Raw genomic sequence first — 17,052 nt, 5'->3', positions numbered from 1 at the left:
TAGGGAAGAAGTCCAGATCATTGATAAAAATTTGGGAGGGAGTGGTTGACTGTGGAATGCTTCATAGAATCCAGGAAAGGAGGAAGGTCCATTGGATTTGATAACATAGAGCTCTTCACTGAGTCTGATATGAGCACTCTAGGTGGACCAGTGAGGACAAAAGCCAGATTGGAGTAGGTCGAAGAAGAAATGTTTCCACCCTTACTTTCTAAAATTAGAAACACAAGAACAAGATACTGTATCACAGCATCTCCATTTTTATGTCCAGTCTTGACCTCTTCCTTAAAATTCATATTCCTTTTCCAGCTCCTATGAACTTGTCCACCTGGGTATCCAAACTTAACATATCAAAAACAGAATTCTTGATTTCTTCCCCCAAACTTGTTCCTTCTTTTTTCTTCTATATCATCTCACTTGTTGCTCACACCGAAAGATTCTCAGCCATCCTTGACCCCTCTTTTTCTCATGTTTTTCATCAAGCTTCCCATTTGTCTCTTCCTGCACGGTAGACCTGTTTGACCACTGCTCATCTCCATCACTGTTAGCGCCATGGTGTGAGCCACCGTCATGTCTTGACTGAACTATTGAGGGAAAAAATGTTCTAACTGGTCTTTCTGCTTCCTTTCTTCCCTCTCTGAAAATCTGTTCACTGGTTAGTAGCTAATATCCTTTTGAAATGTAAATCATGTTTTTGTCACTCTTCTGCACAAAGTGTTATTTATTGTGGCTTCCCATCTTACTCCTGATAAAATCCAAAGGCTTTACAGAGGCGTACCATGCCTGACATTGCCTGGTGTATGGTACGTCCTTTACCATACCTTCTTTAGTATCCCCCTTCTGTGTGTTCCTCCATGCTCGTCTCCTTGTTCTTGAGACACACCAAGCATCCTCCCACTTGAAATCACTTGTGATTGTTGCTGCCTGGAAAGTTTTACCCAGGTAGCCACATGGCTCTCTCTCTCCCTTCATTCAGGTCTCTACTCAAATATTATTTTGTTAAAATAATTCGTTAGCCACTATAATAGACCTAGAAAATTATCCAGTGAGTTTGATTTTATGGAAATTTATATTAAGATTTAAATTAATATAAATATTTTAATAATGCTAATATTTAATTCTTAATACTCAGTAGTTTAATATTTAATAAATCACATATCAAATTAGTATTCTAGTTATATAAATATTATGTTTTAATAGGTATTTTTAACCCGTAAATTATAATTTATAATATAAATTATGTTAATATTTATACTAAGGTGTGTCAAAGTGTGGAAAGGCCTCAGATGTTCAGGAAATACAAAAAAACTCACGTCTAAGGAAATGTAATTACAGTAGGCAGCTTGTCTCAGCAGTGAGTAATATTTACATCATTCTTAATGAAAACAGTGAATGTGAATTTAATAAAAAATTGAAATATGTGTGTATTGGAAGTATATGGTGGGAGCAAGAGGGGCTGTCAATAAGCTGTATCTTCATTTACCTTCAGTCAGTGAGAAATGATGCTAAGACGCCAGTGCTCTAGATCCCACCACTTGGTGCAGCACAGAGAGCAGGACAGCATGTTAGCCAACAGCACGGGGGTGTAGTCAGCAAGCTGTAGACTAGGAGAGGAGTGGCATGGGGGCTGGGGGTCGACGAGGACAGTAGGATTTGGGGCTGGTCTTAGATGCCCATTTGTTTGAGAGCCTTACTCTGAAACCCAGGTGTATTTTTTTTTCCTGGCAATGATCGACTGTTCTGCTGTAAACATCAGAGAATGCGGCAAGTTTAGGTCATCCAGGTTAGGATTTAGCCAGGTGAGTATGTGAGAGAGACACAGGGCAATTGTAGGTGTCTGCAAGGGAATGATTATGATGGAACACAAATCTAAGCCAGATAAGAAGGGAAGTGAATGCAGAAGTTGCTTGATAGTGAGTAAATAGTGGGATTAATGAAACTCTTGATGAAATTGTGGAATTATTACGGGGGTTACCACAGTAAGATGGAAAGCTAAGAGGTGATCGTCAAAAGGTGGTACGCTTGAAACAGTTTCAAAGGCTATGGAGTTGACAACAGGTTCTGAGGCGTGTGTGGCACTGAAAGTGGATAACTGAAATTGTGGGAAAGGGAAGATCACAGTGGTAAGGATGAAAAGAACTGATCAGACATCTCTTTAGAATAAATTAGAATAAACCAGCTTAAAATTTTGGGTACATATTGGGAAATTGTCCTCTGGATATAGCTTGTAGCAATTTATGCTCTCACCTATAGCGTGTGGGAGTATGGAGAGAAGTTATTTTAAAGCTTTAATTTCAATTTATATGCCACACAATTCACCCTCTGATTTCATTCTGGTAGAGTCAGGCTCAAACTTATGCTAATTTTTATCATGTAGTAAAAACATTTTGTATATTGAATCATGAATTCATTCATGAATGTGAGCCAGGCATTCAGATCTTTCAGCATAGTCCAACTTCTGCAACAGTTATCGATCATTTTAATCCTAAATCCAGCAAATGGTTTGCTCATGAACTACCTAAAAGTATTTCCTTTCCCAGGAATCTTCTTCAGGAACAATGTGTTTTTTGACCATTTGCAGGCAAAGTAGAGGCAACACCTATATATGAAAATTAAGATAACTCGTGTTCCATTCTGCAGTGTCTTTGGGTTCAGAACTTCGCAACTGGGTATCTTCATGTACTGTATGAGTACCCAGGTACCATATGTGTGCCTGAGTCCACATAGGTTGGAATCTTAGCAGTACATCTTTACTTCCTAGATCTCTAAGCTTGTTCTCCCCTGTCTTTCTCTCCCTGCCACCCAGGTGAATTTACATGACCTTGGTTGTCCTCTGCTACTCCACATAGGCATGTGGGTGCCAGCATTCAGTCTGTCTGCTTTTGCTCTTAGAGCCTTGGGGTAATAAAAAGTTAACTCTTCCTTAGAAAAGGTTGGGGATTTCTGGACTACAAAGTAAAGGTTTGAAAGTGTTTGTTTTTGCTGTGTTGGGAAGGATATGGGAGCACAGGTGCTCTCTCACCTTTTTGGTGGGAGTGTAAATTAGCACCACCCCTATGGAATGCAATATAACAATTTTTAATAAAATTTGCAAAACATGATCCCCTCTGGGCCCACACTTCTGTCTATAAGAATTTTCCATACAGATAGACTTCTATAGGTGCACAAAGACATATCAGAGAGATATATTGCAGCATTATTTGTAGTGGCAAAAGATGGGAAACAATCTAAATGTCCATCAGTAGGTCAGATCCGTTACAGTATGGCCATACAGTGGAATATTCTGAGTGATTGAGAAGAATGAGGCATGTCTATTTGCTATTTAATTAATTAAAAAAATAAGGCACACATCCATTTACCTGGTGTGCTGTCATTTACGTATGTACAACATCTCTGAAAAGCAGCATAAGTGACTGTTTCAGTTGGGGCCTCTAAGAACTGATTGATACCAGGAGATCTAGGCAGACTATACTTTTTGTACTGTTTGAATTTTGTATCTGTTAAAAAATTAATATTTAAATTTTGGTTTTGTAGTAGTTTATGGCTTAGATGGCACTTTTAATATCTTATGAATATTTTATGACATTGATTTTGTAGGTTTTAAAAATGACTTTTATCTATTAAATAAAACTAAGCAGTTTGTGTCTTCCAATGGAATTGACATAAAAATTTAAGCATTCCGCTCGTCTTGTTGCTGTTGTTGTTTTAAAATAGGTATTATGACTCTGTCCCCTTTTGACCAAATGAAGACTGCCTCCAATATAGGTGGATTTAACGCAGCAATTAAAAACAGTCCACCCGCCATGTCACAATATATCACTGTCGGGTCCAATCCGTTTACCGGCTTCTTCTATGCTTTAGAGGTAAGAGTTTCCTCACTGATCATGAGTGAGGCCTCTCTTGGTTTTTCAACTTGTCTACAAATTGGGTATTGTGAGTTAGCCTTAGAAAGATTCAGCAATTTGCATTTCTAAGTTTCATTGGAAGCTAAAATTAGTCTCCACTGACTTTCTTCTAAATTTTTTGGGTGAACTGAGAAGGAACTAAAGTCAGCGTAAAACAGACTTCTCTGTTTCTGATGCCCCAGGTTCTTGGACAGGTGATTTGTCTTCAAATATTGATGCAGTCGTCAGCAGCTCAGGGTTGTGAATGTCGGCCCACCAGGGATTTGAGTAAATCAGGAGTTGTAAAGCTGCTGAGTATGGTTGATGTAAGTGGTGGAAATTGGTTCCTAGCATAGGGGACCGTTAGGTGCTGGACTTGGTGTCTCTTATTTCTCGCTTAAAAAAAACAGCCTTTTCAGAATTGTCCAAACTATCTCTTTACTTAAAAAAAAATATATATATATATATATTATATAAAATATATATATTATATAAAATATATATATAAATATATATATTTAAATTAAAAAAAAAAGAGGGACAGGAGCCAGTTGTGTGTAGATAGGAAATCCATAGCCCTGCTAGAATAATGCCATCTTAATGTCCTAGTTTAAACTTTTTAAATTAATTACAATTTAAGGAGGGAAATCCTGAAGACACAAAATAGACAACTAGCGATTTTACTGCTAAACTGTAGAGTTAAAACTTTTGATTATACTGCTACCTCCGAAAATAAAGCTTTTATTATAGGGTCTGAAAGATGCTGAGTATTTTTGCTAGTCCAGGCTTTACAGCTTTTCAGAACTTTTAAAAGTAAGCCTTGTGTAGAAAGCATGTTTTGTTTCTTTGTCAGCTGTTCAGTGTTCTCCCTCACGAGTCCTGTTTTCCAGGGGAGCACACAGCCCTTACTGTCTCATGTGGCGCTGGCGGTCGCGAGTAAACTCACTTCTGCTTTATTTAACGCTGCCAGGTAATTCCATCACAATCCGGTGTACAGTTATCTGTATTATCTGCTTATCTGTACAATTATCTGCTGGGTTTTGACCTCTGTTTTGGTCGTCTGGTCATTAAAATGCTGGGAGTGCTGGTTTTATTCCCCCATTTTCTTTCTGTTCAGCGGCTGGCTTGGTTGGAAGAGCAAGCACGAGGAAGAAGCCGTGCAGAAGCAGAAACCGAAGGTGGAACCAGCCACCCCGTTAGCTGTCAGGCAAGTCTGTCGCACTCCTCCGATTTTCCTACTTTAAAAAGTGAATTGTTAAATTCCCGGTCTTCCGGTGCGCTTAGCTGGTTTGTCGATCGTGTGAGGTTTTGGCACTCCTGTCATAGTATAAACTCCAGGAGGAGAGTGGTTCTTGCCCGTTTTGTTCACGGTTGCCTCCCTGTCCCCTATGGTAGGTGCTCAGTGTGTATTTGCCGAGTGTGCTTTTTTACAAATACCTATAACCTTAGCTTAAGTCGTAAGAGAATTTGTTTTGTGAGAGCTGTTGAATTTTTTTAAAGAGCTTAGGTTGTCAGTAAGCTCTATAAACTTAAAAAGTGTTTAGTGATTTCTTTAAAAAACGTAAAAACAAGGAGTCCCATGCATTCAAGCACTCTTCAGAATGCAGGGTTGTGCTTTTTTGTTTACTTTAGTTGTGCTGTAGGATAGCGTAATTGTCAGGTTTGGGGGAGAGAGAGTGATTTTTGCTTGATTTTGTTTTTAAATCATTTTTATTACCTAATATAGAACCCTACCGTGAAGGGAAACAGAACCCTCCCCGCCTTGTAGATGTTCTTCAGCAAGAGATATAACTAATCGTGCTATTAACATTTATCGAAGATGATCCTCTGAGGTTTTTTTCATTTTTTAAGAAATATGATAACAGCTCATATTTTCTAAATTCACTGAACAATCAAGAAGTAAGCCAGATGGCTCTGTGCTTCCAAATAGATTAACAACATTGGGGCACCTTGTCTCAGGGACTTTCTCCCAGCAAGCGCACCTGCTCCTTTCGTAGGACCTCTTTCCTTTCGTCTTACAGTTCCGTAAGATTGGTTCTAGACCAAGAACATACGAGAAATAATTATTTAGAAGAGGGGAAGTTCTTCAGGCAGATACAGTGATGTCAGCAGGATATGATATCTAGCAGAAAGAAGAGATTAGAAATATGAACTTAGACAAAAGATGCCTGTGTAGGAGCCACGTATTCCAAAATTTAATTGGTTGTGAGGGTACTGTTTCCTATGGTATAAGAGTTAAGATAGTTATATTTGATATTCTCTAAAAATATAAGATTGGATATCTATATAGAAGATCTATGAAATAAAACTTCGGTGTTTTTATTTTATAATGGAAGAAACTTCTTAATGCATTTTGTGTTGCAAAATGTCTGGTGTGATTAGGTAATAAATTCTTAATCCATGCAGGGTTTGTATTTCTTTATATAAAAACAAATTTGGCCTATTTTGTTTATGCATTTCATGATTCTGTCATCTTTTTCTAGATTGGATTTTGATTTGAGCTTTTTATTTTCTTTTAAAATTAGATTTGGACTTCCAGATTCTAGACGCCATGGTGAAAGTATATGTCTGTCTCCATGTAACACACTGGCAGCAGTAACAGATGATTTTGGCAGAGTAATTTTATTGGATGTAGCTAGAGGAATTGCAATACGCATGTGGAAAGGTACTTCCTTGTAAAAATCCAGAAAAAAATGTTAATTTGCTTTTTACCCCAATAGTTGAGCAGTATTATCATCCTTTAGCTTCTGGTGAACAACATTGCTTAGTTCTTAGTGCCCTTTTTTTTTTTTTTTTTTAACATGAACTCATGTCAGTAACGCTTGATCTAGTAGTCAGTTATCCTTTAAGTTTGATCACCTTATAGGCCCTTTTAATCTCTTCCTTGTGTACTTTTCATTTCTCACTGTCATTGTCAAATTCCTGAAGTCAGTTTCTTGCCCGTTACATTCATTCCACTTCCTAAGGTCACATTTAAGTCAGATGTTCTCTTCAAATCTAGAATGCTAAGTCTTTCAAACTAACGATGGCAAAACCCATCTTTGCTGACTTGACTTCCACATCTGTATGCTTTTATCAATTTACTTAAGTTTCTTGGTGCTGAATCCGTTAGGAGCTGTAGTTAGCCGCTAATAAAAGACCCAAGTTCAGGACATCCTCAGGAACCCAGTTTCACTTCTCGAACTTCCCCACTCAAGGTTATTTCATGGTTCAGATGGCTGCTGGACCTCCAGCCTTCTTGTCTGCATTCCAGGAAGGAAGAAAGGAAGGAGAAGAACTACCAACTGATCCAGTCCACTGTGAAGATTATTTCCTGCCAAGCTTTTTCTACAGTGCATTAACCAGGACTTAGTCACATAGTCATATCTAACTTGAAAATATGTAGGTAGGCGCACTGAAAAAGATAAAACCTCTTTGACCAAGGAAGAAGGGAGAATGTATATTTTGGAATCATCTGGAATAGTAATATGTCAGCACAGACTACTGTTAGAAACCACAGTTATGATGCAATCTGGTGTGTACTGAGCAATGTGAGGAATAATGGATTTGAGGACATTAAGTTACTCTGGACAGATTGAGATCACTGTCACATTCTTGCCAGAGAATTCCTGCAGTGTTTACCTGTTATATGTTTAAGTGTCTGTAGAAATAGGTTTTAGTGCTGCAGATACATCGTTTCTCCTTCTGAAATTACATGAAGGGTGGTTCTCAGCAAGACTTTTCCAGAATATAGAAGACATAGGTATATCAGCTGGTCCAGATCCACTGTAGTGATCTTGCTGCTGGCATTGTTGCTTTTCCTTCTGCAGCTGGTGCAGTTTTCCCCCATATTTGGAAAAAAGGGGTCAATTGCGTGTGGAAAGGGCCCTGCTGAGATGGAGAACGGTGTTAGCTACATCTCTCTCTCATAGGCTGGGGCTTGCTGCCACCACCTTGCACCATATTCTCCCTGTCTGCATAGCACCAAGGGACTTGACAAGCAGGAAATCAAGTTCATCTTTCTCTTACATTTTAATTGGACTTTTATTTAAAATCCAAACCTGGTAACCTTCCCCAGATTTTTTTTTAAAAATATTTTATTTATTTATTTGACAGAGATAGAGACAGCCAGCGAGGGAGGGAACACAAGCAGGGGGAGTGGGAGAGGAAGAAGCAGGCTCATAGCGGAAGAGCCTGATGTGGGGCTCGATCCCATAATGCCGGGATCACGCCCTGAGCCGAAGGCAGACACTTAACCGCTGTGCCACCCAGGCGCCCCCTTCCCCAGATTTTTTAAAGGAAGAGAATTTTTTTAAAGAGAAGGAGGGGAGAGAGTGGGATTGGGGAAGAGTACTCATGAAGCCGTAACGATATCTGTTTTGTTTTTTTGGTTTTTTTAAAGAAACTGATCAGAAGCAAATGTAACAAAATACTGAGATTTAATAATGCTTGGTAATGGATTCAGTATTGATTATAATTATTATCTTTTCTGTTTAAGATATTTCATACTAAAAGGTAACGTACTTTTATAATTTAAAGCCCTCACTAAAATATCCCAGAGTGCTTCAGAAGGCTACGACCGACCCTAGATTAACGAATGACCTTCCCTTTTCCTCGGTCTCCAAGGGTATCGAGATGCACAGATCGGTTGGATCCAAATTGTAGAGGACCTCCACGAAAGAGTACCAGAAAAGGCGGATTTTTCCCCCTTTGGAAATACTCAGGGTCCAAGCCGAGTAGCTCAGTTCCTTGTGATCTATGCACCAAGAAGGGGAATCTTAGAAGTGTGGAGCACACAGCAGGGACCTAGAGTGGGAGCTTTCAATGTGGGAAAGCACTGCAGGTAAGCTGCAAACCCTGGCATTTTTCTGGTTACAAAAAGGAATGCTTTTATTCAAATCTTTGTTAAAGCTACTTATTAGATTGCAAGTTGTTTGAGAATTGCAGTGTTCTTTATTATGGTTTTCCCTGTGAGTGCCTGCTATGTAATTAAGGATTAAGTATTTAATAACAAAAAATCTTACTGAAAAGGCCATGATACGCTGCCGAATTTAATAAAGTTACCTGTGGTGCTGCCATTTGTCCCTGTCCCTTACTTATGCTGTGGCGGCTCAGGAGGGGAGAGTCCAGATTCCCGTGGTGATGATGTTAAGTGAGGGAAGGCTTTGATTGCCTTTGCTACATAGGCCTGACTGTCCTTTCATTTTCTAGCACATTTTAACAAGGCAGAACTCTGCCAGTCAGGATCTGTTTTACTTATGCTTTTGGTATCAGTTAGTGTTTATTTAAAGCCTTATTAGTGCTCCTGAATTGATAATAACGTAGCAGTCCCTAGTATAATAAAAGCATTTTTGGCATTTCTCCTTTTCTCTAATATTCTTACCGTATTGGTTTGCGATTTCCTCCAGGCTTCTGTATCCTGGCTATAAAATAATGGGCTTAAATAATGTTACCAGTCAGAGTTGGCAGCCGCAGACTTATCAGATCTGTCTTGTTGATCCAGTGTCTGGAAGTGTGAAAACAGTAAATGTTCCTTTCCATTTAGCACTGAGGTAAGATTCATCCAGTGTCCCTCTGCTAACTTTTCCATCCCTTATTTTGCTCTTTGTTCTGTAGTTACCGTTTTGTTGTTGTTGTTGTTTTTCTCATTAGACAGGTATCTTTAAAGTTAAATAGGATGAATACAAAGGAGAAGAGAGTTGGAGTGTGTCAGACTTAGAAGGAAAGTGATTTCACATTCTGTAAGAATTTGTTGTATTTATCGTTTTAGTGACAAGAAGTGCGAACGAGCCAAGGACATGCACCTCGTGAAGAAGCTGGCCGCCCTGCTGAAAACAAGACCTCCCAACCTCGGTGCGTGTCCTTTAGCAAAAATAATAATGCATACTCTTACGTCATTTTCTAAACTAATAACATATTTTAAATGCAGCAACCAAAATATTTTGGTTCCTTTGTGAGCTGTTGTAACTCCTGAAAATAAGATGAGGTGCAATAATCATGTATATTTTTTACTGGAATTGCTCTGTAAATATGAGGCATGTCCTTTGGGAGATGTTAAAATTTGTAACAATAAAACAATAATATGAGAGAAACCAGAAGTCCTTTAGATTGACCGATAGTTACAAATATGCATTCAGCTTTCAGAATAAAGCTTATCTTGTAAACAAGAAGTGAAAATTTTACCTTGGTTTATTTTCTCTTTGTAGATTCGGTTGAAACACAAATAAAGGAATTAATTCTTGATATTAAGTATCCTGCAACCAAGAAACAAGTAAGTATGTATAATAATGTGAACTTTCCTGCTGAGTAGCTATGACATATTTCTCTTAAGAAAGTCCTTATTTCCCTTTTTCCCTCCAAACATGACAGGCTAACCTCTTTTCCTGTTTTTACTCATGCATCCTTTTTACGTTCACATATGGAAGTTCCCGTTTCTCTTTCTCCTTTCCTCCTTTTTTAAAAAAATTAAGTAACATTACCATACCCATGTATGCATGTTTGAAACACACACACACATCTATGCATAACATATATTCAGACTACAGAATGATAATGGACACGTGTGTGTGACCACCCACCTTAGGAAATAGAATGTTACCAGGAACTCTGAAGAGCCCTATGTATCCCTCCTCAAGCCCCTTCTCCTATTCCTAAGGTAACCAGTGTTCATAATTTTTTGTTTCTCTCTCTTTTTCTTTTAATAGTTGTGTTATTTCTGTATGGCTCCTTTAAAACATTGATGGTGTTTTCTGCCTTTTAAAACTTTGTATAACTGGAGTCGTGCTCCATATCTCCTTCCTGTGACTTCATTCCTTCAACGTTATGTTTCTTTGAGACGTCCCCGTTGATGCTTGAAGCTACAGTGAACGTATACTGCGTCTGCCATTGTACTTGATTCACGCTGCTCCTGTCAGTGGGCATTTAGGCTGTTTCCAGGTTTTTCTATTACGGTGATACTGTGAATTATCCTTGTACATAGGATACTACGTATCTTTATGTTCCTAGTGCACATATGTGAGAGCTTCTCTTGAGTTTGTAGCCAAGAGGGGAATTGTAAGGTCCTGAGCTTCTCTAGCTGTACTAGTTGATGAAAGATCGCTTCTCAAAATACTTGGAGCAAGTATGTTATTCCCCACTTGTTCCCACTCGGACTGTGTAAGAGGGCCTGTTCGCCACAGCCTCAGCATCCCATGGTATGGTCAGACTTGTTGCCCTTTGCCAGGTTTGTGGTTCTAATATGACAACTCACTGTGATTTCTTTTACATGCACCCTCTTCTCCAGACTCCTCATAATGCTGCCCAGGTTCTCACTATAAATTCTTACACAGCACTTCAGCCCCCATGGATGCCTCTGAACTCCTACTCTGCTTTTACTCAGAACTGGATAGCTAATGGCTACTTGTTCTCTAATATTTCATGTGCATGAATCATAGCTCACCAGTTTTTTCTTTTTACCTCTTTTAAGTTCCTTCAAGTAGGGACTTCACCAAATACGTCAATTTCATAATCCACAACAACTAAAATAATGCTAGATATGTGGGAGAATTTAGTGAATATTGATTTCTTTTTATCCCCTTTTATTTTACTGTGGCAGTCATTTTTTTTTTAAAGATTTTATTTATTTATTTGACAGAGACAGCCAGCGAGAGAGGGAACATGAGCAGGGGGAGTGGGGGAGGAAGAAGGCTCCCAGCAGAGGAGGGAGCCCAATGTGGGGCTTGATCCCAGAACACTGGGATCACGCCCTGAGCCAAAGGCAGACGCTTAATGACTGAGCCACCCAGGTGCCCCTGTGGCAGTCATTTTTAAAAAAATATTTTTTTATTTTGTAGAACAGGCAAGTCCCTGTGACTTTTTTTTTTTTTTAAGAGAAGGAGGGTAGCAAGGAGCAGAGGGAGAGGGAGAGAGACTCTTAAGCAGGCTCCACACCCAGTGCATAGCCTGATGTGGGGCTCGATCTCACAACCTTGAGATCATGATCTGAGCCAAAATCAAGAGTCAGACACTTAACTGATTGAGCCACCTAGGCGCCCAAGTCCTGAAACTTTTTTTTTTTAAAGATTTTATTTATTTATTTGACAGAGAGACAGCCAGTGAGAGAGGGAACACAAGCAGGGGGAGTGGGAGAGGAAGAAGCATGCTTCCAGCAGAGCAGGAAGCCCAATGTGGGGCTCGATCCCAGGACCCTGGGATCACGTCCTGAGCTGAAGGCAGACGCTCAACGACTGAGCCACCCGGGCGCCCTCCAAGTCCTGTAACTTTTAATCAAGTTCTCCATTCCACTGACAGGGTTAATTGGTTCTCATTTTCCTCAGGGCAAAGTCTCAGTTATGAAAGATGACATTCCTTTAACAAGGTGGGCGTTGAAGAGAGGTAGTTTAGAGAACCTGTGGTAGAAAGGGAGGGTTATAACCCAAACAAGGCTTCTCATTTTGATACCATCTTCTTTCTTCTCTTACATCTTGGAACAACAAAATTGGGAAAGTTCAGTGTACTACAAACTGTCTTCTTGACCTTCTTAAAAATTATACTACTGAATTGTGTGTGAAACTATGAATTTTATAAAAATTGCTGGAGAAGCTAATACTGAAAGTTGTGTAGGTGTTTTCAACACTAAAGGAAAAAAAAACAGTTTAGACTTTGGAAGAATGAATGAATAGGTAAGCCAGCTGCTAGCTTGTGTAATGGTAGACAGAAGAGAGACAATTACATTTTCCTGGGTGTATTCCATTTTTCAGTCACTTTCTTTATATCCACCATGTAGTGGCCTCATCATGGGCTTGACCACCCTCTTGAGGCACCCTCGGAACCCTTTTCTTACAAACACACACACACACACAGACACACACACACACACACACACGTGGTTGTGTTACAATCTTTGTCTCATGCTACATTCTCAGCCTACTCTTGAAATTATTTACTCTCATCAATAAAAAGCCAGTTTAATGGGCTAATAATATGAAAGGATAAGTATGAACTTTAACTTATGTGTCCACCCATTGGTGATTTCGATGGTTGCTTCTTTAGGCATAAAGAGAGATTTTGGAACTGGTGGTGAGGCTCTTAAGTATCTCCTGGGGAAGGGGCAGGAAGAGGAAGATGGGGTGAGGTAGGGAGCATATATATACCTTGCATGGCCCATATATTCACCTGGCCATGCTCAAATGCAGTCATTAAACACTAATTAAGTTGTTGTCAGATTTTATCACTGACACAACGTTAACAGCCTCTGCTTTTCATTTATGGCTGTGAGTATAGACTTACACTCTTCTTATTGGTGAATGGCTTTATCGTGGTCCTTGTTTCATCTTGGCCATTCTATTAAATACCAGTTGCTTTCTAGTTGTTTCATTCTGAGTCTGGACTTTTTGCCATTCCACCCTAATGGGCATGAGATGAAATTGATTACATAATACATATGATGCCACTCTCCTTCTTAGGTACGTACACTAAAACATCTTAACTATGGAGCTTCCCTTGGAAATTTGGGAAAGTGAAGGTGTCTGCATAAATATAAAATTTAAAAAACAAAATTGTTGCCTTGTAATTGTTAGAATTGCTCAATATCTTTCTTCTAGGCTTTGGAAAGCATTTTGGCAAGTGAACGATTACCATTTTCCTGCCTTAGAAACATCACTCAGACTTTAATGGACACTTTAAAAAATCAAGGTAATAGGGTTTGTACTGATTGGAAGTTCTGGTCTTCAAATTTTTTAATTCTGATTATAAAAAGCTATGCCTGTTTATGATATCATCATGTTACTCCATTGTGGAAATACTATAAGAAATAAGGTAACTTATTTCATACCTTTAGTATTTGGAGACTTTTTTATTCCCTATTTGGTATATGCAGCTGGTCTTCATCTGAGCTTTCTCTGAATATATTATCTCTTTCTGTAAATATTTTTCTTTAAAATCTTTCTACTGTGAGGAAAGACACCAGTATAGGATGGTGAGAAGTGGTTATTCTGATACAGTCGTAGTACACGTGTGAAAGACAGCAGCATGAGGAGAGAAAGTTAGCTGGTGGTCTGCAAAGAAACAGCTGGGCTTTCTTGCTTTCACTGTCTTTTATTTAACTTTATGGCAGGAGAGCGATTTCTGTAGATGCAACATTCTTTAATTTTGTTTTGACTGAGATAATGATTTTAATAAAGTACACTTTGAATTAACATTCTGTTAGTGTATGGAATCCACATTTCCCCTTCCATTCCCTCATGAACAGTAGGGACTTCCAAAATTGGACCATGAATGAATTATTAGTTCTGAGTTTGCTGGTTGTTTTTTACTGTTCAAAATTTGTCTGAAAAAGAACTCTAGGATTTTAACTATCCAGCTGAGTCAGCAAAATTCATTATTCTGAATACCTAACATCAGTTAAATTGTAGTGTGTGATGTGCAGACTTCATCTAGCTGTGACTTTTTGCTTGTCATGTTAATTATATAAAGCCAGCTTTATATTTATATTTAAGCCAACTTAAAGTGGTTTAATGAACAGATCATAATATCCCCTTTCAAGACTTTAGGCATCCTAATGTTGAGATTTTTTTTCAACACATATCTAGAGCTGACTTTTGGAAAATAGTGAATTTCTTTAGTATCTACAACTTGTTAGAAATACCTCCTTTAAAAAGCATAGTATGCTTGTAAATCTCCCCCATCCCTCAAGGCTTTACCAAAATCTCAAAATATTGAATCAGAATTTATCTCGCACTGGGCTGAGAGTAAACCAAATACCACTGTTGGAATTCTATAAAATCGTCACCAGTTTCAAGTTCTACCCATAATTGAGATTCCTAAAAATTTCACCTATTTAATATGCTAAGTTTTATTGTAGCTATACCAGCTCTTGGAGATAAAGTTCCTGCCTTTTAAAAGAATAGTTGTTTTATATTAGATGATAAATATTTAAATTATTATGATAGTGGGAGTGTATTATATAGAGAGTATTTCTCTAGCATTAATCTTAAAAAAAAAAATCCCTGATTGATGGAGAATGTTAAGTAGAATTGTACTTTGGTCTCTTTGCCAGCCTTCCTTGAGGATAGATGCGTTACAGTCCAGAGTTTGTGCTTGAATTCTGGTGTCTTTGACAACCATGGTAACAAGCGCCAGGCAGCTTTCTATTCGTGTGTCCTCTGTCTGTGAGCAGAATAGGCAGCGTATGTATTATGGGGTGAGGGAGAATATCTTCAAAGCCGTTTTCAGATCATGTTTTAAAAAATTTGAGTATTAGGCTAAGATAGCTCTGTCTTTTTTCTTTTTTTCTTTTTCTCTCCCTACCCCGGGCCCCCCTGCTACTAGTGTGCCTTATTTCATTTAAAAATTTGGATGTTTTTCCATGATGGAAAAATTATCTTAGTAATCTGTTATAGCTGAAGTATCTCAGTATTTAATAGACTAGAACATCAGAGAAGTATATAATACTATGAATATTATTGAAAGACCTTTTTATGAGTTTGTTAAATATATCTCTTCAACGTATTTTTTTCTTCCACCTTTTAGAGCTTGAGTCTATTGACGAAGGATTGCTACAGTTTTGTGCCAATAAACTGAAATTACTCCATCTTTATGAGTCCGTCAGTCAGTTAAATTCCCTTGATTTTCATTCAGACACACCATTCTCGGATAATGTAAGTAATTCTGTTCCTCATTATACAAAATAATCTCTGATTATTTTTAATTTTTTAATTAATAGTAAAGAAGTAGAAAATTGAGAATTTTTATGAAGTGTAAAGGTGTATTTTCTTTATAAGACCTCCTGCTGGCTCTCTGTGCCTTAGTGCTTAATTTATATTATTTGTGCTAAGGTATTACAGTTTATTGTTAATCCATTTTCACTATCCTAGAAGCATTTGGTTTCTGTCAACTCATTTTTTAAGGTTGCTTCTGACAACATAACTGGACAAGAATTGCCGATTAAAGTATATTCAGTTTACTGAAGTAGCAAAACTTTAATTTAAAAAAAAAAAGGTTTTGCCAAACAGAAGAGACCAGTTTTTCTGTGGTGCTGTTGTGAACAAACTCATACAGCTTGTTCTGTTGTCTACTACATAATGAAATACTAAAAAAGAAAAAAAATTCTGTCTTACATTGAAGTATTTAATTATAGTAAATTTCTGTGTTTTCATTCTGCAAAACATTTAGAAAATGGCAGTACCTTGTAATCTTCATTCCAATGTAGTATTGCTCATTTCTGGGGCATGTATGCAAAATTCTTTTCATACAGAGAAATAGTTTCCTTAATAGAGAATAGAGATAAAGGTTGTCCTCTCTTTCTGTCAGATAACCGTCTGGACAGTTTGCTTGCCTTCAGGGTCCATGTGTTCCACTCATCTAAAGGAAAATTATTATTTAAGTGATTTTAGTGATTTGTCAAGTCACTGATGTTACTTTAAAAAAATTATCTGGTGTATCTGAAACTTAATTCAAGTTTGAAGTGGAAACCTTTTATTTTAAATATACAGATGTGAATAAAAATTTTTAAACAGAAAGATGAAAGACTTTCTGTACTGGAAACCACTTACACATTCTAACATCTTTTTTATGTATTGTCTCTGTAAATTTCTGGTCTAAATTATTCTTGGGGTCTATCTTCTTTTATAGAATCCTCCTTAATATTTCTTGCAGGGCTGGTTTGGTGGTCACATATTCTTTCAGTTCCTGCTGGTCCTGGAAGCTCTTTATCTCTCCGTCCATTCTGAATGACAGCCTTGCTGGATAAAGTATTCTTGGCTGCATGTTCTTCTCATTTAGTACCCTGAATATGTCTTGCCAGCCCTTTCTGGCTTGCCATGTCTCTGTGGGCAGGTCTGACATTATTCTGATATTCCTCCGTCCTTACCTAAGAAGTCTCTTCCCCCCAGCTGTTCTCAGGATATCTTCCTTGGCTCTTAGATTATTGAGTTTTACTATTATATGCCTGGGTGCTGGTCTGTTCTTATTGATTTTGGGAGGGGTCCTCTCCGCCTCTTGGACACAAATGCTGTTTCCTTCCCCAGATTAGGGAAGTTCTCGGCTACAGTTTGTTCAAATATACCTTCTAGCCGTCTCTCTCTCTCTCTGCCCCCTCTGGGATCCCAATAATTCTGACATTGGAACATTTCATGGTGTCATTGACGTCTCTAAATCTGTTCTCATGGGCTTTTAGCAGTTTATCCCAGGTCTCCTCGTTCTTCCTTTCTGTCAC

The 17,052-nt window shown here is 38.2% G+C and overlaps 1 protein-coding gene across 2 annotated transcripts in view; it reads left to right on the top strand.

Annotated features, from left to right (window-relative positions):
• RAB3GAP2 (RAB3 GTPase activating non-catalytic protein subunit 2) overlaps nucleotides 1-17,052 on the top strand; it is a 96,126-nt gene that overhangs the window by 46,754 nt on the left and 32,320 nt on the right. For both annotated transcript variants that reach the window (XM_002920009.4, XM_034667202.1), the window contains 10 exons: nucleotides 3,712-3,860; nucleotides 4,772-4,851; nucleotides 4,999-5,088; nucleotides 6,407-6,546; nucleotides 8,487-8,703; nucleotides 9,269-9,412; nucleotides 9,631-9,713; nucleotides 10,067-10,131; nucleotides 13,442-13,532; nucleotides 15,369-15,496. In XM_002920009.4, the coding sequence (XP_002920055.1) occupies nucleotides 3,712-3,860; nucleotides 4,772-4,851; nucleotides 4,999-5,088; nucleotides 6,407-6,546; nucleotides 8,487-8,703; nucleotides 9,269-9,412; nucleotides 9,631-9,713; nucleotides 10,067-10,131; nucleotides 13,442-13,532; nucleotides 15,369-15,496 (1,187 nt within the window). The remainder of the gene's footprint in view (nucleotides 1-3,711; nucleotides 3,861-4,771; nucleotides 4,852-4,998; nucleotides 5,089-6,406; nucleotides 6,547-8,486; nucleotides 8,704-9,268; nucleotides 9,413-9,630; nucleotides 9,714-10,066; nucleotides 10,132-13,441; nucleotides 13,533-15,368; nucleotides 15,497-17,052) is intronic.

Source organism: Ailuropoda melanoleuca, chromosome 8, assembly GCF_002007445.2.
Source record: "Ailuropoda melanoleuca isolate Jingjing chromosome 8, ASM200744v2, whole genome shotgun sequence".
NCBI lineage: Eukaryota > Metazoa > Chordata > Mammalia > Carnivora > Ursidae > Ailuropoda > Ailuropoda melanoleuca.
This window is presented reverse-complemented; position numbering and strand designations above follow the sequence as displayed.